At 45.1% G+C, this 26,707-nt stretch overlaps 1 protein-coding gene and 1 non-coding gene across 2 annotated transcripts; both read right to left on the reverse strand.

Moving 5' to 3' along the window:
* On the reverse strand, positions 1 to 26,707 carry SCCPDH (saccharopine dehydrogenase (putative)). The gene is made up of 12 exons (XM_042925700.1): positions 26,393 to 26,707; positions 24,449 to 24,561; positions 18,735 to 18,815; positions 16,982 to 17,111; positions 12,201 to 12,250; positions 5,902 to 6,032; positions 4,931 to 5,048; positions 4,047 to 4,166; positions 3,888 to 3,944; positions 2,866 to 2,977; positions 1,777 to 1,858; positions 1 to 256 (listed from the first exon to the last, which is right to left on the reverse strand). The coding sequence occupies exons 1-12, from the start codon at positions 26,580 to 26,582 to the stop codon at positions 151 to 153; spliced, it is 1,290 nt and encodes a 429-aa protein (XP_042781634.1). The 5' UTR covers positions 26,583 to 26,707; the 3' UTR covers positions 1 to 150.
* Positions 16,054 to 16,157, reverse strand: LOC122212491. The gene has a single exon (XR_006199170.1). It is a non-coding gene; the product is annotated as a U6 spliceosomal RNA (small nuclear RNA).

The following is a 26,707-nucleotide window of genomic DNA, read 5'->3' on the forward strand; positions in this document are numbered from 1 at the left end:
TTTGAAATTTAGGGCAAGCTAGTACAACTTCCTGCTTTTAATGGGCACGTATTTTAGAGCTGACAACTTTTTCACGTGTAGCATTTCAAATTTCAAACAAAAAAGCCATGAATTCATGCATGTCCTGCCTTCAGTCAATTCTTCCAATGTCTAGACTTCAGAGCTGCTGATGACGCTAAATTCGATGCCACGTTGGTTGAGTCTGTCAATCAACTTTGTTCTGAAGAAGGCGGCTCCTGGGGTGAAGACCCCGCCCCTGTAAGACAGAACAAGGAAAACGGTGCCCGAGGCTGCTCTCCAGGCCTCCCCTCTGCTAGCATGACCCGCCACCGGAGAAGCAGCTATTGAGCCAGCAGAACTCCTGAAACCCTTGTTCCCTCATGGACACGTTTGGGTTCCATTCTGAAAATGAGCCAACGAACAAAGGAGCTACAAAATCGGGACGAAGCTAGCAGCCCCAGCAAACCCGTCCAGACTGGCCCAGCCCCCAGGACACGGCTGTGTGCTCGAGGGGCAGTGAGGGCCGTCAACCCAAGGGACTCCTGCTGCTCATAAAGCCAGTCCTCGGAGTCAGGAGGATAGAAAAAGGACCTGAGTGAAATAAACTTAGGCAATAAATTATTATGAAAGCATAAATAAGGCTTAAACTGGATGGAAGAAGTTTCTTTAACTATAATGACTAACATTTTAAAAAATGTTAAATATTTTCAAAGGGTATAGAGTTGACGCTTGAATAACATGGGTTTGAACTGCGTGGGTCCACTTACTCGTGATTTTTTTACAGTGTGGTACTATAAATGTACTTTGTCTTATGATTTTCTTAACATTTTCTTTTCTCTAGCTTGCTTGGTTGTAAGAATGTAGTATAATATATGTCAACAGTAAGCTATTAGTTAAGTTTGGGATGGGTAGTTAAAAGTTACACACGAATGGGGTGCCTGGGTGGCTCAGCTGGTTGAGCGTCCGACTTCGCCTCAGGTCACGATCTCACGGTTTGTGAGTTCGAGCCCCACGTCGGGCTCTGTGCCGACAGCTCGGCGCCTGGAGCCTGCTTCGGATTCCGTGTCCCCCTCTCTCTCTGCCCCTCCCCCACTCACACTCTGTCTCTCTCTCAAAAATAAACGAACGTTAGAAAAAAATTTTAAAGTTATACATGGATTTTCGACTGCCCAGGGGGGGTCAACTGTAGAATTATTTGAAAAAAATCTAATGAGACTTCACTTTATACACTGTTTATGTCTGTCACTTAATACCGTTTCGGGTCATATCTACATTTATTTGTTTCTGAGTCTGCGGGCCGATGGCTCATTTGTAAAGCTGGCCTACTTCTACAGGAACAGTTAAAGGCTCCGGTGACAGAGCCCAGTCGATAATCATCTAGCCAAGCTGCCATGAATGAATCCACACACGATATCGGGGCCGCCCATGGCCAGCTGGGTATCATCAGCACTGACTAGAGGCTCCTGATAATACTATTTAACAACGAGGGCCTTTATAGCGTAGCTGACTCCAGACCTGAGCCGTTTTTACAAGGAACTAAAGTCAACTTACGTGACTCTCACACTTCCTGTCTCCTCTCATTTATCTATCTCTGCACTGTTCTCAGAGGCCACTAAGACACGGTCCTTCTTACAAATTTAATTTACCTCTATCTTTGGTTCAAAGGGCACGTGCATGCTTATGTGCAGACCCACTGCCTGAAAACAGCATCAAAAGAAGCGAAAATATAACACGGATGACAAAGGCCTCTTCGAATTAGAAGAAAACCAGACTTACATGCTAGGAAGATCAGAGGCGTCATTTAGAAGAGTCATAGCTGCCTGGACCATGGCTATGGGGGTAGCCACATAGCCAGGCTCTGCGGAAGACAGATGATCAAAGAAAGATGTTAATGCATTCGGCAACACTCAAAAATCAAATGGGAGGTTTTATTCTGACACTTGATTTTGGCTCAGGTCAGGATCGCACAGTTTATGGGTTCAAGCCCCACATCGGGGCCCGCGATGACAACGCGGCACCGGCTTAGGATTCTTTTTCTCCCCCTCCCCCACTAGAGCTCACGCTGTGTCTCTCAAAATCAATAAACTTAAAAAAAAAAAAAGATTCAATTTCTTAAAGAAAAACAACTGAGTAACTTTAAAAAAAGTTTCTAAGCAAGGGGAACCTCAGTGTTTACAGTTCGGTCAAATAATAAAAATACAGTCAATTTATCTTAAGAAGCCTGGTGGGAATTTGAAAAGAGGGCAAGACACAACGATATCTTTGCCATCTGGCTTGACTGAAACTGCAAAGCAGACCCCCTTTGATCTACCAGAGGTGCTGGTAATTACACTTATAATTAGGCTGTAATTCACAAGCAGAAGTGTCTCCGCACCGCTCTGTAAAATTGACAGCGAAAGTTCTTGAGCTTTTTTGGGTGACAGACCCTTTTAGCCACCCATCAAAAGCCTGCATCCTCCCCAGGAAAACGCACATAGCACACACATTTTACAAACAATGTAGGGCTGTTCAAAGACTGCAAAGAAACCTTGGCCCACAGCTTTATATTACAATTATACTGCTTTAAAATGACCCTTGAGTAGGAGAATATATATCAACCAGCCCCTTTTCTTATCAATATTAAAATATGCTGTTCAGAAAATTATTAAATAATACTAAAAAAGAAAACCAGGGGGAGGGATACACTAAGACAATTAGATTATAACAATTTCAATCCTTCCTTTAACAGAATAATTTATATTGTTACTTAAATAACTTGTGCAATTTATTTCTAAATAATTAAGCTCTAAGAAAAAAATATAATACTGCTTTATACCTTAGGACAACATAAAACGCCCCAGCACTCTTATGTCATATGTGAAATACCTGGTCCTTTCACCTGAGTACAAATTCTCGTATTTGGTTTGCCCTTCTCGGGATCAAAGCCTTGGCTGTATCCTTGACCAAAGAATCTCAATGTAAACGATGAGCCATCCATCTGAGGAAAAAGCAAAGGCCTTATTTACTAAAGATGTCATCTCCTTCCTAAACACAGTAAACATTCTATTTCGTATGAGACATTTTCAGCAGGTGAAAACATCAGTATTCTGCCAGAAGACCCTATCATCCTTTAAGCATGGGGCAAAAATCAGTTCTTTGAAGACACAAGTTTTGATGACGGGTGTGTTGCCAGGGGAGGGAGGTGGTGAGGAACTTGGGTGCGGTACAGACGGTTCGGTTCCTAGGCTGTGGCCTAGACAAGGACGGCACCACTGAAATAGTCGTTTCAGAGGACAAGCTGGAGGCAGTTTTTATTTTAGGACGGGGGTAACGGCAGAACGTGGTAATCTGGTTTCACATAGCTGTTTGAGGAGACAAGACAAAAACAGCCAACAAGTAGGGGCACCTGGGTGGCTCAGTAGGTTGAGCATCTGACTCTTGACCTTGGCTCAAGTCATGATCTCATGGTTGTGAGATTAAGCCCCGCGTTGGGCTCCACACTGGGCATGAAGCCTGCTTAAGATTCTCTCTCTCTCTCTCTCTCTCTCTCTCTCTCTCTCTCTCTCTTTCTCAAAAAAAGAACAACTAGCCAACAAGTAATGGAAATACAGGCCAGACAGAATTGCCCCCCTTGGAGATATAAAAACCTGATTCAAAAAATTAAATTCTGCAAGGTTCTTGGCCCCTGTGCCTCAGTTTCCTCATTTGTAAAGTGGAGATAATACCTACCTTAAGGGGTGTCTGAAAAGACTAAGTGATCTAACTTATGAAAAGAACATAAAAGCACTTGTCAACATGGTAAGTGCCCCATCAAGTCTTATCTGTTATTGTAAATGCACTGAGGAAAAGTAAAAACAAATTAAGGAAAATTACTATTTTGAAGACCTGTATACAAAAGGAAGGGTTACCTGTTTTTGTGTTGGGCCTTGTTTTGAAAAATAACCAAAGGAGAAGAGCCATGGGAACTAAGGGGAAAAAAAACAAAAAACAAAAAACGCTCAGTGACATTTTTTTAAAACTCACGGAAAATACTACTAAAGACCTAATTTCATTAAAATATTACTTACCTTTATGAGAAGTTGCCTTCCAATGCCAAACCTCACAAAGAATAAAAAGAAAAGTCCCACAAACATCAGCTTAATAACAGAGGTGATGCCTCCCATGTTTATATAAGCAGCGTACTGAACCTAGGAGAGGGACAAAGTCAGAATGTCAACCCTACGTCTGCACACTCAGTAACACAAGCGTGTCGGCTACTTGTAACTTACTCTGTCCTCAAAAATGCTGAGCAAAAGCACTCTCCGCTTTATGAACGTGTTACGTTCTAAAAGCTTGTTCAGAAAGCAGACATTGGGAGCATATTTTTTAAAGAAATTGTAGCTTCCTCTGCCTGAACACAGAAGTCCACAAGAACGTAGCTACATTCAGTGATGACACATTATAGGATGTAGATATGTGAATGCTACTTACGACCCCTCCCACGAGAAAATAATCCTTTAACTTGAGATTCACTGTCTCCTTCAAGTCTCAAAAGTGGGAGCAGCTCCCTCACCAAAAGGAGTAAGACGATACCCCGGGGGGTGGGGGGCGGGCGGCGAGGCCAGAAGAGCCCAGACGCGTCCACAGGCAGGGGAGACTCCCTCCCAGCAGCTAAAACTCTAGACAGGGTTGGTGGGGGTTCGTGACCCCAGCGTTTCTGGACTAAATCTGCTGCTGTTCTGTTGCACTGACAAGGTACTCGGCGGGCCAGGTCTGAACTGTGGGGAGGCTACCTCCACTCCCACAATGCAAAGTGCTCTCCGCGCCCCATTCCGTGCACTTCCAGAAACTGAGGCGCGCCTTGGCTGGCCTTCCTGTTTTGCTTTACACACCTAAAGCTCCTACGTTAAACAGCGAGGGGGGCTGGAACGGACGCAGTGCTCTTTTCAGGAGTTGAATCGGGCACACTTACGGGAGACTGCTCCAAGTTCTCGTGCAGGTAGCGCTGGGTCCGCCTCACGACAGACACATCCGCTCCCAGGAAAGGGACCGAGTAGCTGCTGAGTTCTCTGCAGTAGGAAAGTGGCCACCTGCAAGGCAGACCCGTGACCGCGGTGCATTTTCTCCACTTACGGCTAACTTGGTGACTTTGTGAACCAAACAGTCAACTTTTCTTGAAGCAGGAACAACCGCAAAGATGGCAGACCTGTCCTTCATTAAAATGTCCGCGTTCCCCACTACACCAAACAAGTGACAGGTGGGACAGCATTCCGAGGGCACGGAACACAGTGCAGCTACGTTTGAGCCCACCAGTTTCCCTAGACGACACTCCTTTCAACAGCCAAACTCTACGGCCAGTTTAGAGTTCTCACATACAAAGTTTTCACAGAAGAGTGCTATTAACAGATAATCTACACAAGATCATCACCCTTTAAAATGGAGGTTTTGGGGCGCCCGGCTGGCTCAGTCGGTTGGGCGGCCGACTTCGGCTCAGGTCATGATCTGGCAGTCCGTGAGTTCGAGCCCCGCGTCGGGCTCTGTGCTGACCGCTCAGAGCCTGGAGCCTGTTTCGGATTCTGTGTCTCCCTCTCTCTGACCCTCCCCCATTCATGCTCTGTCTCTCTCTATCTCAAAAATAAATAAACGTTAAAAAAAAAAAAATTAAAATGGAGGTTTTACTGCATAAAATTTAGCTGATGTTTGATTTTGATATGGAAAAGTCACAACATTCAAAAAATTTTTCCCCGAGTCCAAATATATTAATATCAAAGTACTTAAGCTTAGAATAATGCATTAATTGTATTTTATGTAGCTATGAAGACAATCCTGAACTTACTATAGAACAGTCTCAGGATTTTCTAGTAGCATACTCTATTAATAATCAGATCAATGACAATATACTGAGACCAGATGTACCAAAGAACAGATTTTGAGTCAATATACCTTCTTTTCAATTTCGGACCAATAATTGGGACGGGTTTCAGATTTGCTTCATTTCGTAGTTTTTTCAAATTACTCTGATCTCCAAAACCGTAAACTGCTGACTTCCAGGTACCATCGTGAATACACAACCCCTGAAAAAATAATTCAAGAGTTAAAGAAACACGTCTTAATACCCGACTCCCTTTCGGCTCAGGTCACGATCTCACGGTTCTTGAGATTGAGCCCCACGTGTCAGTGCAGAGCCTGCTTGGGATTCTCTCCCTCTCTGCCCCTCCCCCATGCTCGCTCTCTCCCTCTCTCTCTCAGAACAGATGAACATTAAAAAAAAAATTCTGTTCTCTAAAAAAAGAAAGAAATAAACACATCTTAAGGGACAATTACTAATATGTAAAACCAAGGAACTTATAAGTATTTACAGAGAACATTTCACCTCTATTTGAGCAAGCCATAATCCCTTATTTAACAATCTTGAGATGAATTTTCAGGCAGCATGAACACTCATTAGCTTGATCATATTGGATATTTACACCAACACGTGCTCTTTTTGCCTTCCTACCATCACTTATGCTCTTTTTAATATGCCACCGAGTTTCACTTCATTTTCACTCAACCAGCTGGCCATATTCTTTCAAAATTAGCCCTAATTCATGGGGCGCCTGGGTGGCTCAGTGGGTTAAGTGTCCAACTTTGGCTCAGGTCATGATCTCACAGTTCCTGGGTTCGAGCCCCGTGTCAGGCTCTGTGCTGACAGCTCGGAGCCTGGAGCCTGCTTCGTATTCCGTGTCTCCCTCTCTCCCTGACCCTCCCCCTCTTGTGCTCTGTTTCTTTCTGTCTCTCAAAAATAAACATTTTTTTAAACAAAAGGAAAAAAAAAAAAAAAAGGAAAGAAATGCCCAGGGTGCCTGGGTGCCTCAGTCAGTTAAGCATCTGACTTCACCTCAGGTCATGATCTCATGGTTCATGGGTTCAAGCCCCACATTGAGCTCTGGGCTCTGTGCTGACAGTGTGGAGCCTGCTTGGGATTCTCTCTCTCCCTCTCTCTCTGCCCCTCCCCTGCTCACTCTCTCTCTCTCCCTTTCAAAAATAAAAAATAAACATTAAAAATTTTTTTTAAAAAAAGAATTAATACTGATCCTTTGCAAAAATCTCTTCCCGAAAGACCAGTATTAATTACCCTGATACTAAAACCAGACAAAGACATCATGAGAAAACTACAGACCAATATTCCTTATGAGTACAGATGCAAACCCATCAACAAAATACTAGCAAACTAAATCCAGCAATACATAAAAAGGATTATATACTATGATCAAGTGGGATTTACCCCGGCAATGTAAGGTTGGCTCCACATAGGAAAATCAATCTTAAGTGATGCCGTGTAAGAAGATAATAAAAAACAAAACCACGTGATCGTCTCCATAAATGCAGAAAAAGCATTTGATAAAATATAACCCTTCACGTTAAAAACACTCAACACACCAGGAAAAGAAGGAAATTTCCTCAACCTGACAGAGGGCATCCATAAAAACGCACAGCTAATATCATACTTAGTGGCAAGAGTCTGAAAGATTTCTAAGATCAGGAACAAGACAAGGATGTCTGTTCTCGCCACTTCTGCTCCCCAGTGTCCTGGCCTGGAGAGTCTAGCCAAGGCAATCAGGTGAGAAAAAGAATTTTTCCAGTAGGTGATGAAACTCATTTACTAATTCTAGTAATACTACCTGCAGATTTCCTTTGAATTTCCTACATTCACAATTACATCATCTGCTGAAAATAGTTTCGTTTCTTCCTTTCTAACCTCTATACAGTTTCTTTCTTTTTTCGTGTGTTACTGCTCTGGCTAGAATCTGGCTGGAGTAATGACAGAGGGCTCCCGAGTCATTCCTGAACTCAGAACAAAAGTTTTCAATGTTAAACACTGGGTATCATATTTGGTATAGCTTTTTTAAAAAAGATCATCTTCCCTTCCACTCCTAGCTTGCTGCAAGTTTTAATCATGAATAGACACATTTTATCAAATGCTGTTTCTCTATTTATTGAGATGATCCTATGACCGTCCTCCTTTAACCTGTTGGTGGAGTGAATCAAAGTGACTATATAATGTTAAACCTCACATTTCGTATGTAAAATTAACTTGGTCAAAATGCGCTATTTGTCTTATGTATTACTGCTTTTATTTTTTTTTTTAATTTTTTTTTTTTAACGTTTATTTATTTTTGAGACAGAGAGAGACAGAGCATGAACGGGGGAGGGTCAGAGAGAGAGGGAGACACAGAATCTGAAACAGGCTCCAGGCTCTGAGCTGTCAGCACAGAGCCCGACGCGGGGCTCGAACTCACGGACCGCGAGATCATGACCCGAGCTGAAGTCGGCCGCTTAACCGACTGAGCCACCTAGGCGCCCCTGTATTACTGCTTTTAATCTGCTAGTATTTTATTTAGGATTTTTACCTCTACATTCCTTTGAAACCGGACTACACTTTTACATTCTGGAATTACTCCCACAGAGTTTTGGAATGAAGGTTAAGTTAGCCTCGTCCACTCAAGTCAGCCAAAAAACACTTACTGAGCTCCTACTACGTGACCAGCACTGTTCTAGGTGCTTGGTGAATTAACAGCCAAGGATCCTTTTTTGTGGTGCTCACATTCCAGGGAGAGTGATAAACTCAATAAAAAATACGATATATGGGGGCGCCTGGGTGGCTCAGTCGGTTGAACGTCAGATTCCTGGTTTCAGCTCAGGTCATGATCTCACCGGTTTAGTGAGTTCAAGCCCTGCAAGGGGCTCTGCTTGGGATTCTCTGTCTCCCTCTCTCTGCCCCTCGCCCACTCATGCTGTCTCTGTCTCTCTCAAAATAAATAAATAAACTTAAAAAAAAAAAAACAAATAAATGAAGAAGAATGAATGAGGGGCGTTCTGTAAGAGAGGAGGTTGGAGACTAACCAGGGCCAGATCAGTTATCACTAACCGGAAGGACGTTTGGCTTGCACTCCAGATGCAGTAAGGAGCCACTAAAGAATTATGAGCTGAGGAGTACGTGATCGGGTTATGTCTGGAAAGGACCAGCCAGGATGTTGTGTCGAGGGAGGACTGTACAGGAACAGGTGGTAGCCAGAACGGGGTTGTAGGAAGAGACATGGTGAAAAGTGATCGGATTCTGACAGATCTCAAAGGCAGAATCAACAGGGTTTCCTGACAGACCGGACTTGGGGTTCAGGAGACAGAGATAGCAACGATCCTACCATCTGAGCTGAATACGTGGACGGACGCATCGCGACCAGCTGAAATTGATACAAATAAGCTGAGGTTGGCGCCCGTTTGGAAAGGAAAAGCGGGAGGTCAGCTATGCACAAAAAAGTACAGTTTGCGGTATCTATCAAACGTTCAAGTGTAGATGTCAATTAGTGATGGGACGTTTTAAGTCTGAGTTTAGAAGAAAGCTCTGGGTTGATGACATAAATTTAAAATACATTTCATAATACCCAAATGCACAGGGCTTTCCACGTTACCTCTTCATTGCCCTCTATCGAGGGGAAACATAAGATAAGGAGGGGCACGAGAACAGCTTAGTGACTCGGGGTGCACGGAATCTCCCCGTCCCTGTAAAAGTCAGGCTGTGGACTCTGCCTCGGGGGAGCGAGAGGGGGCTGCACTGATATGGATGCTTCAACTCTGCTGTCCTGAGTGAAGCCCCAACTTCAAGTTCTAACAATACTAATACAAATAATACTTACTGACACTAGTTGAGGGATTTGCCAGCTGCCAACCACGGCTCTGATGTACATTCGCTGAGTAAGTTAACCCTCGTAACGACCGTATGGAGCAGATACGACGATCGTCTCCTTTAGAGATGAGGGGAAGTACGGCCCGCTTGGCCACGGGCACGTCACTGGTAAGTGGCAGAGCCAGAATTCAAGCCCACGCAACCCAGTTTCGAAATCTGTACGTTCTAGGAGGGATTCCTGACTCGACTCCTAAGAACCATCCACTCAGGGGCTCCTGTATTCCTCACGGGAAGGGAAGACGCCTTCTTCACATCCACCTCGCCTTTCCCATCCCATCTCCCGCTGCTCTGTCAAAAGAAGCCTCTTGTCCGACTCTCCCAGTCAGCAGCTCCCTGCAATCCTCGGCTTCTGAAAGCCTCCTTCCCATCCGGAAGTCGTTCCACGTGGTGCAGATGAGACTGACTCCAAGGGTCTCCCTCCAGGGGCCCGTGACCACCTGGGCAATCTGACTACTCATGACACCGGTCACGCTGACTGGCTCAAGAACAGCCAGATGGCCCACTACTTCCCGGTCACGTGATACATCGGCTCTGCTAGCTGTTCCCCGGAAGTCAGGAACATTAAGACAATGTGCACCTAGGACTGCCAGCACCTTCTCGGGCACGCTGAGAGCCTACGCAGACGAGTCCAGAAGAGATGGAAGAGACAGAAACAGAGGATATGGGGGGTTGGGGGGGGGGGCGGAGAATAACCATCCGAACATCCAGATCCAGCCATACTACTTACTTGCAGTCATTTGGTTACACGAACCTGTAAATTCATGTTTCGTTCTGCCGGTTTCAGCCGGTTGAGTTGGGTTTCCACACCCGCTCCCCACAGATCCAGGCACGTCCTTCATGCTTGTTCCTGACCTTCCACAGGCTACCGACTCTTCAAGGCTGAACTCGGTGAGGCCTCCAGGAGGCCTTCCCAGTTCCCCAGGCCCACTACCCCTTCCCTTTATTCTGATACCCTGTGGACATCCTCTTTACCCACGAATTTTAGCATGTTTATGTAATTCTTTGCGTGTATTAATCCGAACCCAAGATCCAGATGACTGCAGCCATTATCCTACCTGACGGGCCCTGTACCGTCCCACAGCCATGTCCTGACTCTACTGCTCCCTCTCCCTCATCCAGGCTCCACAGCATCGACCTCTAGAAATTCAGTCCACGTCACAGCCTCTAAAAGCTCTTATCTCCGGGGGCGCCTGGTTGGCTCAGTCAGTTAAGCATCTGACTCTTGATTTCGGCTCGGGTCACGATCTCACCGTTTGCGAGCTCGAGCCCCGCGTGGGGCTCTGCGCTGACCGTGTGGCACCTGCTTGGGATTCCCTCCCTCTGCCCCTCCCCTTCTCATACTGCCTCTGTAGCTCGCAAAATAAATAAATACACATTGAAAAACAAATATAAAAAATAAATAACTAAAAGTTCTTATCTCTGGCCTCCCAGCTAGATTTACTCTCTGTTCTCAGAATCCGATGGTATTTCATCTCATCTTTTAATTTTTTTTTAATTTTTAATGTTTATTCATTTTGAGAGAGAGACAGGAGCGCAAGTGGGGGAGGGGCAGAGAGAGAGGGAGACACAGAATCCCAAGCAGGCTCCAGGCTCTGAGCTGTCACCACGGAGCTCCACGTGGGGCTCAAACTCACAGACGGCGAGATCATGACCCGACTTGAAGTCGGACGCTTAACCGACTGAGCCACCCAGACGCCCCTCAAGCTAAATTTTTATGTCTTTAAGGACAGGTTTGCATCTGATTCATTTATGTGTCACACTACACAGTGTTTGTTGAACGAATGTGTTTTAAAGACAACAATATTTATGAAGCCTCAAGTGTAGACCCGGCAATAAAAGTGCTATCAAAAAGCATGGTCCCCCCAGAAACACAACTGTCTTAGGTTCCCAAATAAACTATAAATTCAGTAATTACATCATGTATTTTTTTACGGCCACAACAGCACCTAACTCCAAGTGAAGCAGATAACAGAAGTGCCCTGACTTGCACTAAGGTGACAATCGTCTTGGCTGACAACATTTATTGCACAACAACAATATATAATTTGGTGTTCGGATGCTGGTAACTCATTCTAACAGAATGGGCTATGCAGTTGTTTTTAACAAAATTCTATTTTAAGTCTAAGTAATTCCCAGCAATCTACCATATACTTTTAAAAATTAAACACAGTGGGGGCACCTGGGTGGCTCAGTCGGTTAAGCACCTGACTTCAGTTCAGGTCATGATCTCACGGCCGTGGGTTCAAGCCCCGCATCGGGCTCTGTGCTGATGGCTCAGAGCCTGGAGCCTGCTTTGGATTCTGTGTCTCCCTCTACCCCTCCCTAGCTTGCACTGTGTCTCTCTCTTCTTCAAAACTAAATAAATATTTTCTAAAAATTAAACATAGTAACTTTCATATACTAAAAATTACAAATAGATATAAAATTTTATTAATCTAAATATTTTTTAGGAGGCATTTTATCATTTCCAAAATGCTTTTTAACTATAAAAATCACCTGACAAACAGAAACTAACCTCAGGTCCAGAATGTATAGTCAGGAAACTTTCCACAGCCGTCAGCATACCTAAAAGAGTAGAATAGCAAAAGTAAATCGAGTAAGATCTATGTAACCAAGACGTGTAGTAATAAACTATTCCTATTCCATTAGGGACCACTTTTACTAAGCCTATAGCCGATACAGTCAGAAAATCAATACTGGTAACAGTTCTAGTATGTTACTGGAAACAGACTTAAGAAGCAACTGAAGCCAAGGAAATTGTCAGAAAGAATCATTTAGAATAAACTCCAAGTGCTAGTACTAATAAGATCTTTCCTAGTATTCAGACTGAAAACACTAAAAATCTCTTCCAACAAGGCAACAAGTTCACTCGCTCTGAAGGCAACAAGGCAACAAGTTCACTCACTCTGAACACCCATTGGGACACAGTTCTCAAAATTACATCTGTGGGATTAATTCTGTTTTCCAGTATGACTGCTTTCAAGAAGGCTTGTTTGTACTGATTTACCATGAATAAATGCACAGAAAGCCTATCAAAATGGCCTGTGTGATGGCTTATAAAATACTTAAGGCTGTTAAAATGAAATAGGGGCGCCTGGGTGGCTCAGTCGGTTGAGCGTCCGACTTCGGCTCAGGTCACGATCTCGCGGTCCGTGGGTTCGAGCCCCGCGTCGGGCTCTGGGCTGATGGCCCAGAGCCTGGAGCCTGCTTCCGATTCTGTGTCTCCCTCTCTCTCTGCCCCTCCCCCATTCATGCTTTGTCTCTCTCTGTCTCAAAAATAAATAAACGTTAAAAAAAAAATTAAAAAAAAAAATGAAATAAAGAAATAAGCATAAATAATAACAGAAAACCAAAGCCAGAAAAAGAGGGAGAAATCAATCATGTAACCATGGGGACTAATATATAGGCATAGTAGTTACATAATTGTTGAATTTCTCAAGAGCAGTAAGACAAGAGAAAAACGTAATGCGCAAATTCCGAAAATCTGATCATACGAAATATATCAAGGGGCGCCTGGGTGGCTCAGTTGGTTAAGTGTCCGACTCTCGATTTGGGCTCAGGTCAAGATCTCGCAGTTCATGACTTGGAGCCCTGCGCTGGGCTCTCCACTGGCAGTGCAGAGCCTGCTTAGGATTCTCCCTCTCTCTCCCTCCCTCTCTCTCTCTCCCCTCTTTCTGCAACTCCTGTGCGTGCATGTGCTCTAAGTAAACTTAAAAAAAAAAAAAAGAAGTATATCAATTTCTTAAGAGGACAGTTTTCCTTGTTTTAATTCCAAGAGAGGACCAAATTACGGGGCCCTAGAAAGCTGACAAAGAAAGATAATGAATAACCACGTCATCCAGACTGATGAGAACTATAGCCATATAAATATCGCTAGGGGGCCACCGACAAAGCCCAAAACAGATCATTACAGTACAAGTCACTGAGAGGATTCTGCGGGTTGCTAAGAGAACGCAGTCAGGATTTATGGCTCTGTGATCTAACCTATCCACAGAAAGAACATGGACCACCGAAGGCAACATGCAATAAAATGCGGCCCGCTGTATCAAACGATCAGCTGGGACACTTGTTAAAACACTGACTCAGGTTTCAGTATCTGAGAACAAAGTGTTTTTGTTTTTTTTTTTTAACATTTATTTTTGAGAGACAGAGAGAGACAGGGCAGGAGTGGGGGAGGAGCAGAGAGAGAGAGGGAGGCCTAGAATCCAAAGCAGACTCCAGGCTCTGAGCTGTCAGCAGAGTCTGACAAGGGGCTCAAACCCACAAACCCTGAGATCATGAAAACAAAGTTTTTAAACAAGGTGTAATGTTTTCCCTTAAAAGGAAAAAAGACCTATTCAAAATAACAGAAACTATTAAATATTTAAAAACAAGTTTAGTAAGAAATATGCAAAACTATCACGAAGATGTCTAAACTGTATAGATTTAAAAGAAGATTTTTGAGAAATGAAGACCAGGTTCATGATTGCAAGACTGAATGCTTTAAAGATGTTCAATTCATGTTCTTCTTTTTATCAGGAACAGTTCTAGTGTTTCATCACCGAGTATGATACTGGCTATTGCCTTCCGACATTTTTATGTTAATAAAATATTCTATTCCTAAATTCCTAAAAATCGGAATCAGCACATGGCAAGAATTTTCAGATGATTTATTGAGATGGTCATACAGCTTTTCATCTTCGATATTCTGATGTAATGATTACATAACTTCCTAAAAAACCTTGGTGTTGATATATGATTCTCTTAAAATGCCATTGAATATTTACTAAAATTTTATTTAGCATTTTTTTACTACTAATTTCACTAAGCAAGACTGCTTTGGAGCCTTTTTTTTTGGTGCTATCTTTTTAAGTGCTATCTGTCTGGGGCTTTGGTTTCAGAGTTACGTTAACTTTTTTTTTTAATGTTTATTCTTGAAAGAGAGAGAGAGAGAGACAGAGGATGAGTGGGGGGAGGGGGAACGGGCAGAGCGAGAGAGGGACACAGAATCCGAAGCAGGCTCCAGGCTCTGAGCTATCAGCACAGAACCCGGCGCAGGGCTCAAACTCATGAGCTGTGAGATCATGACCTGAGCTGAAGTCAGATGCTTAACCGACTGAGCCACCCAGGCACCCAGAGTTACGTTAACTATTTAATATAAACTGAAACACTTTCCACCTGGTCAAGCTCTAGAACAGTTTATAGGACATTGGAGTTACCTATTTCATGTCATTTTCTAAATGGACCCTTTTAAAATAAGCGTGGCATTAGTAACTTCCTGTTTACCATAATATTTATTTTTCTCATTTTTTTAAATAAAGGGTTTTTAATTCTAAGCTGCTATTATTTGCATCAAAAAGCTTTCAAGAGCATAACTGTTAAGGCATAGAACTTTGTTCATTTCTCAGTGGAAAGTAGAGCTGGCATTTCTAGTCGACTTTGGAAGGTCAGTAACCTGCATTTTTTACTTGTGTATCTATTGCTGTCATCCATTTCTTTTTTTTTTTTTCAGGTTTTTATGTTAATCACCCAGCACTCATCACAAGTGCACCCCTGAATCCCCATCACCTATTCAACCCATTCCCCATCCACCTCCCTGACCATCATTGTGTTCTCTATAGTTAAGAGTCTGCTAGGGCGCCTGGGGGCTGTCAGTTAAGCGTCCGACTTCGGCTCAGGTCATGATCTCCCGGGTCATGGGTTCAAGCCCCACGTCAGGCTCTGTGCCGACAGCTTGGAGCCTGGAGCCTGCTTCGGCTTCTGTGTCTCCCTCTTTCTCTGTCCCTCCCCTGCTCTCATTCTGTCTCTCTCTGTTTCTCTCAAAAATAAATAAACGCTAAAAAAAAAAAAAAAAAAAGAGTTCAATTCTTAATTTGTCTCTTTTTTTACCTTTGCTTGTTTCATAAATTCCACATACGAGTGAAATCACATAGTATTTGTCTTTCTCTGACTTACATCTCTTAGCATTATACTCTCTAGCTCCATCCATGTCATTGCAAATGGCAAGATTTCATTCTTTTTTACAGCTGAATAATATTCCAGTGTGTGTGCGTGTGTATGCACACACACAGATATGGATATATGTGTGTATACACCATATCTTCTTTACCCATCAATCAGTGGACACGGGGGCTGCTTCCACATCTTGGCTGCTGTAACTAGTGCTGTAATAAACAGAGGGGTGCACGTATCCCTTGGAATTGGTTGGTGTTTTCGTACTATTTGGGTAAATTCCTGGGGGTGTAATTGCTGAATTGCAGGGTAGCTCTGTTTTTAACTTTTTGAGGAAGCTCCCTACTGTTTCCCACGGTGGCTGCACCAGTTTGCATTCCCACCAACAGTGCACAGGGCTCCTTTTTCTCCACATCCTCGCCAACACCTCTTGTCTTAAAAATATGGAACGCTTCACATATCTGCGTGTGTCATCTTCCCGCAGGGACGTGCTCATCTTCTCCGTATTATTCCAATTTTAGTATTTAAAAAAAAATTTTTTTAACATTTATTATTGAGAGAGAGAGACAGAGCATGAGCAGGGGAGGGGCAGAGAGAGAGGGGGAGACACAGAATCCGAAGCAGGCTCCAGGCTCCGAGCTGTCAGCACAGAGCCCAACAGCACAGAGCCCGACACAGGGCTCGAACTCACAAACTGCGAGATCATAACCTGCACCGAAGTCGGTCGCTCAACCAACCGAGCCACCCAGGCGCCCCCAATTTTAGTATTATGTGCTGCCCAAGTCAACATGATTTTTTCCACTCTTAAATTATTGGTTCCTTTTACAAATGGGGTGAAATAGAAACCAAAAAATTTGTTCAATACTTTTCAGCTTTGTTGATTAAAAATTTTAAAACTTCAATTATAATAGCTATATAAATCATATTCTTAAAGGTATTAATTCTGAAACCAAGCAAGTTTGAATTTACAATGACTGTCAGAAATTCTATTTCCAGAAATGTTACAGCTCTAACCGTAACTAAATTGAGACAATGGATAATTCCTCACTTTAGAACATGCATCTCAAAAAATAGCGTCAGTAGTATTTTTTTTTTTTTAAGTAGGCTTCATGCCTAGTACAAAGCCCAACATGAGGCCTGAACCCACGACCCTGGGATCAAGACCTGAGCTGAGATCAAGAGTCAGATGCTTAACCGCCTGAGCCACCCAGGTGCCCCGTCACATTTTATAACAATTACCGCTATATTACAAACAAAGCATCTGTGTTCACATTACCCACAGAAATAGTTCTGCTTCTCTTCCACACTACAAACATGAAGCCTTTCTATTGTAAATCCTCTTATTGCTTCTTGATTGATAATTACCATTCATCTTGTTTTTGGTATATATCACTCCCAGGTCTGCTGGAATGGAATCAAAGCCACTGCTTCCAATGATATAAGCTCCCTTTTCTGCAGCTTTCTCGTGATACTTCCAATACATTAGTTCCAGAAACTAAAAAATCCAGGACAAAAATGTGAATCAGAGCTATTTAAATCAGAAACATTTACATCAGAATTCGATGAGAGACCTTAAAAGACAAAGCAATTGCATTTTGAAAATGCTAACCGGTATGGCTTTGTAGTGAAATATTAAGTGTCGAAATGTTTTTTCATTTATTCAGCAAGTATTGACTGGATATCTACCCGATGCCAACTAGTGCAGGAGATAAGCTGGTGTGACTTAACGACACTATTAATTTTTTCAAAATGCCTTTTAAGTGTCAGAGTCACATGTATTATGAAAAATTAAATTAATATACAAAAAAAATACAAAAAAAAAAAAAAAAAAAGCAAGAAAGCCTAACCCAAACCTATTACTCAGACGGACACGATTACGGACATGTATCTGTGCATATATACAGTTAGAGTAAAACAAGTGGAGGGAAGGAGGGATGGAAGAGGAGAATAATGTCTGTTCAAATCCTCTGCCTGGGTTTAACAATTACTTCCAGAACAGTGTCGGATTTACAGAAAATTTGAGTAGCGGAGAGTTCCCACGCACCCCGACCCAGTTTCTCCCGTCGTGACAGCTTGGACACGAACATTTGTTACAATTAAGGAACCAATGGTGGTAACGTTATCATTAGCTACAGTCCATCCTTATCCATCCTTTTTCTCTGCCAGGATCCCACATGACATTTAGCGGTCATGTCTCCTTAGGCTCCTCCTGGCTATGACGATCTCTCAGAGTCTCGTTTCTGAGGACCTTGACAGTTTTGAGGGCTTCTGATGAGGTACTTTGTAGACTGCCCCTCTACTGGAATTCTTCTCAAGACTAGACTGGGGTGACGGGTTTGGGGTGGAAGACCACAGGGGTAAAGTGTCACCTCACGACATTCTATCAAGGGTACATTGGTGACGGTGATCAGCAGAGACTACAGGGACATGAGGTACAGTTTAAAGGGAGGCAGCCGAGCTCGGTGCTCACTAACACTCCACTTCCCACAATCGGGCAAACCTCAGTTCGAGTCCTCGTCCTTCTACTTACTAGTTGCATGACTTTGAGCTGCTTGACTTAACCTTCCTAAGCTTCGATTTCCTCATCCACAAAAGAGGAAAGAGGATACCTACCGCGCAGGAAGGTTGAAAATTCAGATGGCGTAAAATGCTTAATTAGCATAGCGCCAGCGTGGTAATAAGCACTCAACAAGCGGCAATATCTAACATCTTTAGGTGGAGAGGACTTCGCACGTACTCTCCTTCAATGTTGTAAAGGTGTCTGCTCACAAAAAGGGAGTTCGTTACGAAAAAGTGCCAAAAGCGCGATTCCAAAACTCTGCGCGCACCCCACCGCTTCGTTCATTCCATTCACGGCATGCCGGACCTATAAAAATCAGCACAGCCTACCTACAAGAGACCTGAAATCAACGAGGTGGTAAGGAAGAAAAAAATTCGAGAAAACGGAAGAAGAGACCTTCCCATCGGGCTCTCCTGTGAGCCGTCCACAGAACACCATCTGTCACCACGAGGGAGGGGGACATCGAATTCTAAAATAGGTCTGCGAAACTGCACTAAGTATCCACGCTAACAGAGAGTTGTGTCGCTAATTCCATTCTTTCCTTTGCATTTTACGTACCTGAGGTTCTCCACAGATGTCAATACAGCTCGTTCCATTTTCAACACACGCTTTTACTACAGGTTCTCCGTAAAATCGATACTGGGGGGGAAGGATAAAGAAAGCCAGCAGTTAACTCGTACTTAGCAAGCTTAAATGAATGAAATGCCACTGAGTTTTATAAGTACAGTCTTGGTTACCATGACTGAAATATTAAGGGGCGCCTGGATGGCTCAGTCGGTTAAGTGTCCAACCCTTGATTTCAGCTCAGGTCATGAGCTCACAGTTTGTGAATTCAAGCCCTGCCTTGGGCTCTGTGCCGACAGCTCAGAGCCTAGAGCCTGCTTCGGATTCTGTGTCTCCCTCTCTCTCTCTCTGCCCCTCCCCCACTCATGCTCTGTCTCTCTCTCTCCTTCAAAAATAAATAAAATATTTTTTAAAAAATCTTTTAATTTAAATATACATAAAATAGAAATAGAAATTAAAATGAAAGAGGTCAAGCCCAAGTTGGGGCTTAAACTCACAACCCTGAGATTGGGACATGAGCTGAGATCAAGAGTCAGGGCCTTAACTGACTGAGCCCCCAGGTGCCCCAAAGCTCTTTTTTCATCTTGGGCAATCCTTAAGATTTACACACATCCACTTTGAAACTCATTTGGAGCCTCTTTTGGCCTTTCTCTTGGTTATCTTCTCCCAAAGTTTCTCAAGTTGGCCAGGTGTCCACCTGTGTTAAAGTCACCTAGGTGACTCGTTAAGTATGTTAAGTATGGATGGTGACTCCATCCCACCCCAGAGGCCCCCTAAATCAGAGTTTCTGGGGACGGAGCCCAGTAACACGCATGTCAACAGGCAGGGTAGACTCCAGGGACATTCCTCATGGGTGATTCTTCTGCACGCCAGGGCTGCCGAATCTCCCCGGAAAATTTCTACCTTCCTGATGTCACCTACAACAGGTATCCTGATGACATTCAACGTCTATCTCCAGAACTAACAGACGCTTCCGTATCTTTGGTTTCTGTTAGAAAGTTCAGGACCAGCAAGAGCACAGGACACAGGGCATGATTCGTGCGTAAAACTGATTTTACTTTGGCTTCGTTGTCCCTCCCCTATTTTCTCTTCACCCTGATTTCCTCACTTATTAAAAAAATAATAATTCTACTGTATTTTATGTATTTCCTGTCTTAATTCCAGAATGCTCAGGGGCATGGCGGGGGGCGTTGCCAGGGTGGCTTAGTCGGTTGAACATCGATCGGACTCTTATTCTTGGCTCATATCTTGATCTTATGGATCGTGGGTTCGAGCCCCGCATTAGGCTCTGCACTGGCAGCACGGAGCCTGCCTGGAATTTTCTCTCCCTCTCTCTCTGCCCCTCCCCTGCTCACGCTGTGTCTCTCTCAAAATAAATAAATAAAACATTAAAAAAAAAAAAAAAAGAATACTGAGCAGACAACCCAAATTCAAATCCATCATCTTTCTTACAAACCTGTTTTCCTCCTCTACTTCGTAACAGAGGTGACTAGGGTGTATTGATTAGAAGCGTAGGTGGTGGCTCAGACCGCCTGGGCCCCACTCGCCATTCCTGTCCTGACCTGTTGCACGTAGGGACCTTGAGGAGACAGAACTGTGCAAACGGCTGACCAGCAGCCCGTCTAGGGCACAGGCTTTACGGTCGGGCCTGACTGAGTCCATTCTGTGCACCCACCGGCTGTGCGAACTTGGGCGCGTACTTCACCTTCTAAGCTTCGATTTCTTCATCAAAAGAGATGAATAATCACAGCACCTATGTCTCAGGGCTGTAGTCAGGACGAAATAAGACGACACAAGTAGCTTAGCACAGAGCACGCAGTAGAACCCACCCTTGGGTGTCATGATTAACCGCATCCTCAAGTGAGAAACCCAGAAGCTGTCTCTGACTCCATCAACCCTGGAAGGTACCACGTTTCATCAAATCAGTCCCCTCCCCTCCACGCCTCCGAATCCGAGGTCACGCCTTTGCCCCCTCTCATGCAGTTTACTACAGTGACTGGTTTCGGGCAGCCAAACCCACCCCATCGCCAAAGAAACACCAAATCGTTATTCTAGAATAAAAAGCTGAGGTCACGTGTGCTCCTTCTCACACACACATGCATCACTAGCTCTGCAGTGCCTGTATCTCCAGACTTCTTAGCATGTCACAAAAAGTGCTCAAGCCTCAGGTCACACCACCAGCCCTTAGTCCCATGTCGCAGAAGTTCGAAACACCTCGTAGTTTCCTAAACCCGCTATTGCTTCACCCTCCCCTGCTCGCGGCTGCCAGGCTGGCTCCAGCCCCAGCCTTCCGGGTTAGGTAACCGCAGCTCCTTCCAGAAACAGCACGCCCACCCCCCTTCAGCGCAGCGCCCCCGGCCTCACACTGCACTCTGGCACAAGTGCTACGAAGGCCTGTGCACTGACACCCCTGGATTCGTGTGTTCTGAGGGTGTTCTCTACCGTCTACCCTTGGGCTTGTAGGAGATAATGGACAAACGGCAAGGATCCTTGATCTCAGAGGAGGCATTTCTCCCCAGAGAAGCCAGCGCGCTTCCGGATCGAAACCACAGTCCCGCTCTGAGCGCCCCACCTTCCGACCCAGTGGTCCCCAAGTAGGCATGCTGACCTCAAGGCAACCACAGAACCATCCCTCAGCTGTGGAGAGAGCAATCTGTGTATTCATGCTAACGTTTATGGGAAGCACAGAGAAAAAAATGAGGTCTTATTAGTGGTTAATACATGAACTGACTTCGGCCTGCTTCCCTGGGTCCCACGCAGTGGTCACACGTCGAACAGAAGACACAAAAGGTATCCTGAGGGTAGCTTGTGGAGGAAGAGCTCCACCAGCAAAGGGGGCCATGGTGACACCCTCTTTCGTCCCTTTTCACTGTATTTCGGCCCCACGCCCGTTTACACATGCCTAAGTAGTTTTACAGGTATCACTTGTTTTTTTTATTTTTTTTTTAATTTGTTTTTAACGTTTATTTATTTTTGAGACAGAGAGAGACAGAGCATGAACGGGGGAGGGGCAGAGAGAGAGGGAGACACAGAATCTGAAACAGGCTCCAGGCTCCGAGCCGTCAGCACAGAGCCTGACGCGGGGCTTGAACTCACGAACCGCGAGATCATGACCTGAGCCGAAGTCGGACGCTTAACCGACTGAGCCACCCAGGCGCCCCTAAAGCCCTGGCGTTCAAAATTTTTTGGCCACAACCCACGCTAAGAAATTCACTTCACATAGCAGCCCCCACACAATGTATCTAACTGAAACAAGTTTCATGAACCCTTACTTATCCATATCATGTGTCATTCACCCTGTGTTCTATTCCAGGCTACCCGATTTTTCTCTTCTTACTGCTGAGCCTCAACTCACTAACCTGATTAGCACTACACGGTTATAAAATACTGGCCCAATTAGGAAAGTAGGAAACACCAAAGATCTCTCTTTAAAAAAAAACAAAAACAAAAACTGGGGACACCCGGTGGCTCAGTCGAGCATCTGGCTCTTGATTTCGGCTCAGGTCATAATCCCAGGGTCATGGGATAGACCTCGATGTCGGTGGAGCCTGTTTGTGATTCTCTCCCCCCCCCCCCCCAGCCCTCCCCAGCCCTTGCCCAGGCATGCTCTCTCTTGCTCTCTCAAAACAAACTTAAAAAAACAAAAAAACAAAAACTGACCCAGTTAGAGTTTCTGTTGGGACGATGACGAGTTTTGGAGATAAGATGGTGATGATCACGCAGCACTGCCAATGCACTTCGTGCCATCGAATTGCAAACTTAAAAATGGCTAGAGGCACCTGGGCGGCTCAGCCATTTAAGTGTCCGACTTTGGCTCAGGTCACGATCTCGCGGTTCCTGGGTTGGAGCCCAGTGTCAGGCTCTGACAGCTCCTGAAGGCTGCTTCAGATCCTGGTCTCCCTCTTTTTCTGCCCCTCCCCTGCTCATGCTCTGTCTCTCTCTTAAAAAAAGGGTGCAGGATTTCTAAGGCGCTGAGGCCCCCACATGGGGTTTGTAACCACGTATTTAAAGTAGGACCGTCAGCAAGGGTGTCTCCAGACCCTCGGGGTTACTGGATTACTGGATAATCGGGTTGAGGGCTCACGGGTTGAGCAAGCGGGGCTGGAATAACCAGGTTTGGATTTTTCCAGAATTCTGGGGAGGGAAGGGCAAGGAAGCTGGCTAAGGACGTGTCTGAGAGAGTGATGGGAGCAGCAGAGCACAGAATCCAAGCCAGTCAGAAGTGAGGTTAATCTAAATAAACAACTCACCTACAGTTTTACCTGATAATCAAAAACACCTTCCTGCTTTCAATGAAAACATGATCGTCAACCTTCGAGATGCTTAGTTTTCAAATGTTTTGCCACCTGGGATGGCTTCTTCAGATCAGTAAACATCACCAACTTTTGCCTGCTGCACAGGCCAAGGGTGCCTCCTTCACGTCCAGAACAATACCAAAAAGCTGTGGATCTCTTGAAGTACACTCTGACCCTACCCACTTCCCACCATATCCTGTGCTTGGCTTGCCGCGATCATCCCCCTGTCGGTCCCCATCACCTCTTCTTCCTCTCAGAAGCCAAAGAAGTTCAAAACTGGAAAGCAGATCGTGCTATTGCTTTCAACCATTCAAACCCTGACCTTGCCCATCACCCTCTGACCTAATTCACGGGCTCCTCTCCAACCTAACTTCCACCTCGGTCCTGCCCGGGCCCCGCCGCACTGCCCTCTCTCACATGCCTCAGTCTTGCCAAACACAGGCTCGCCTCAGGACCTTTGTATGTGCTTTTCCCTGGAACACCCTTCTCAAACGCTCCCGTAGCTTACCCCCTTCACTTCATTCAGGTCTCTACACAAATGTCAGGTCCTCACGGAGACCTTCCGTGACCACCCTTCTAACTAGCAGTTTAACTCCTTACCCTGCCTTATTTTTCTTCAAAGGACTTATCATTACCTACTATTAGAACCCTCCTTTTCTGTCACCCCCGCCAGGCCATAAGCCCCATGAGGGATTTTCAGTTTTGTTCACCATTCTGTCCCAGGTACCTTCACTAGTGCAGTTTACATGTAATAAACATTCTATAAATATTCATTGAGTAAATGAACGAATCCTCTTTTAGTCTATTTTTGTACATGTTTTTAACATACATATTGGTACAGTAACAGAGGAATATCATTCACAAGCAAAGTAAAAACATGTATCGGGGGTACACGCTCAAACATTTTTTTTCACTTACGAAGCACACAGTAAGGGGAGCACCTGGGTGGCTCGGTTGGTTAAGACTGATTCCAGCTCAGGTCACGATCTCACAGTTCACGGGATCAAGTCTGGAGTCAGGGTCTGCACTGACAGTGCAGAGCCTGCTTGGGATTCTCTCTCTCCCTGCCCCTCCCCCACCCAAGTGCGGCCCTCTCTCTCAAAATAAATAAATACACTTAAAAAAAAGCGCGTACGGTGAGAAAAAAAAAATGGCAATTATAGCCGTAACCAGTAACCAAACTAGCACACGTTCCTGGAGTATGGTGTCCCAGAGGGCCTGGTCTCTCTCTTGGGACACTTTGGTCACACCCATTTGCTCTCACTGGAAGTGAAAACTCCCCCAGATGGGGTTAAGGCCCTGAACCAATTCTTCTGCACCCTGTCCTTATGTTCCTCTAGAATATAAAATACCAGATTCTGTTAGAAATGAATAGACTGTTTGTTCTGATACAAACAAGGGCTGATTACTTACGGGTCCTACACAGTTGAGGACAATTGCCGCCTGCTTAGCCATTTCATCAAGTGAGGCGGGATTAGTGACATCACAAATTATTATTCCAACTTCGGAGGACAGTGTCGGTCTTCCTAAAGTAAGACATAAATCGTTTTCAACAAATCTGATACAGTGTTAATCTTCCAGATCTTCTCTTTATACTAATCAGTGATGGTAATTTCAGGAAAAGCACCGAAAAAAGATAAGAACTTTTTAAACCAGGCGATATAAAAAAGAAAAAGCTATGATGAAAATGGAGTTAATACTAAGAATTGCTACAAAAATACAATACTAACCTTAAAAAAAAAAAAAACTAACTTAAGCACTGTGTAAATGATAACCCTGTGTAAGATGACAATTTTACGATTGTTTAGGTACTGAGTAGATCGCTGTCCTGATTTCCTCTCTGCCAGGAATTCCATGATGAAGTTTCTCATCAACTACTAACCAACTACATATGATAAAATATGGGGGTAAAAAGGGGTTGTTAAGATCATCATCACGAGAACAAAAAAAGGACTCTGGGGTAGAAGGCACAGTCTAGGTAAGAACGCTCATGATAGGGGGCACCTGGGCCGCTCAGTCGGTTAAGAGTCCAAATTCATTGGACTCAGGTCATGATCCTGTGGTTTGTGGGTTCGAGCCCCGCACCGGGCTCTGTGCTGACAGCTCAGAGCCTGGAGTCTGTTTCAGATTCTGTGTCTCCCTGTCTGACCTTCCCCCATGCACGCACCTGCACTCTCTCTCCCAAAAATAAATAAATATTTAAAAATTTAAAAAAAAAAGGACACTCATGATGGGCTTATAAGTAAATAACTGGAATTAACAAAATCAAGTAATGCAGGTTCTGGTGGTGCAAGGTGCATCCCTCACAATAATTCAATCTAGGCATTACAAACGATAATCAGACTGTGCCTGCACAGTCTTGTTGAGCAGGAAAAATAAATGGAAGAATATATTTTAACAGTGAAATTATTTCTTTTGGAAAACTAAAACAGACAACACCAACAAGCTCTTTGGTCAAGACTGTAGATTGGCAGTGGCTAGCGGGAGAAAGAGTTGTAGAACTGAGCCTACGTGAGATCTTCTGCACATAATCACAAACAAAACAGTCTACACCTCCCACCACACGCAGGCTCAGGGTGGAATTAGAAGGAAGCGTGGGATGAAGGTTAAACACAAGAACACAGTACACCCCGAACTCTAACAGGCGCTGTGGGTCTGTATGAGGGGAGACCAGGCGGCAAGAATCCTCAGTTAGATGCCTCCCCCGATCCTGAGGGCAGGGTCCCTGTGTGTGCTGTCACATCTGTACCCCCAGCTCTCGGAACAGGACCTGGCACAGAAAAGACCACGCAGTAAAAATATGTTGAATGAGTGCTAAAAGAATAAGTAAACGCCCAAACCAGAAATACGAACGCGGGAGGGTGGAGAGAGCGTAAGAAAGAGGATTCTTAACAGGCAAAAAATAAATTAAGAAACGAAAGCCACAACATCGTTATCAAAAAAACTGTTAGGCTTTCCCCGCACACTTCCAGAAAGGCAGGGCGAGGGGGGAGGACAGAACACCCGAAGGGAGCAAAGCCCTACTTTGCCATCCGACCAAATCCGGGGAGACCTGCAGCCCCACCGGGTGCCCTGCTCAGCGGGGCGCAGACAGGAGGAGCTGGCGTCCCCGTCTTCGCGGCCAGTGGGACTCGCCAAACTGGAGGAGGAGGAATTCCACGGAGGAGAAACGTATTTATTTCTGTATTTCGTTCAGGGAGTGGAACAAAGCCGTGCTATCCTCCAGCCTCGCCTCCTCCTCCGGCCGTGCGGCTGGGCCCGGGGAGCCCCAGGGGCGCCCCCCTGCAGGACAAACGCTCGCGGCGGGCGACCCCAACCCTGCGGCCCCGGAAGCGGCCCCCCCCCCCGCCCCTTTACCCAGCTTCAGAGCAGCCCTCTCCAGCACTCGCTGCAGCTTCTCCCGGGAGCGGCCCGCCACGGCCCAGGGCAGGCTGGAGCTGTGCCCCGAGGCCACCTGCTCCCGGGCCACCTCCTCGGCCACGAACTGGCCGGTGAAGCCTGAGGCGCCAAACACCACCAGGTGGTACGGCCTCTGGTTGGTCTCCATGACGAGCCCACAGCGAGCCGAGGGCCGGGGCGGGCGAAGTCCACCGCGTCTGCGCCTCGGGCAGCGATCCCAGTACCGGGCGCAGCAACAACCGCCTCTGGCGTGGACGCCGCCGCCGCCGCAGC

Source organism: Panthera leo, chromosome F3, assembly GCF_018350215.1.
Source record: "Panthera leo isolate Ple1 chromosome F3, P.leo_Ple1_pat1.1, whole genome shotgun sequence".
Lineage (NCBI taxonomy): Eukaryota > Metazoa > Chordata > Mammalia > Carnivora > Felidae > Panthera > Panthera leo.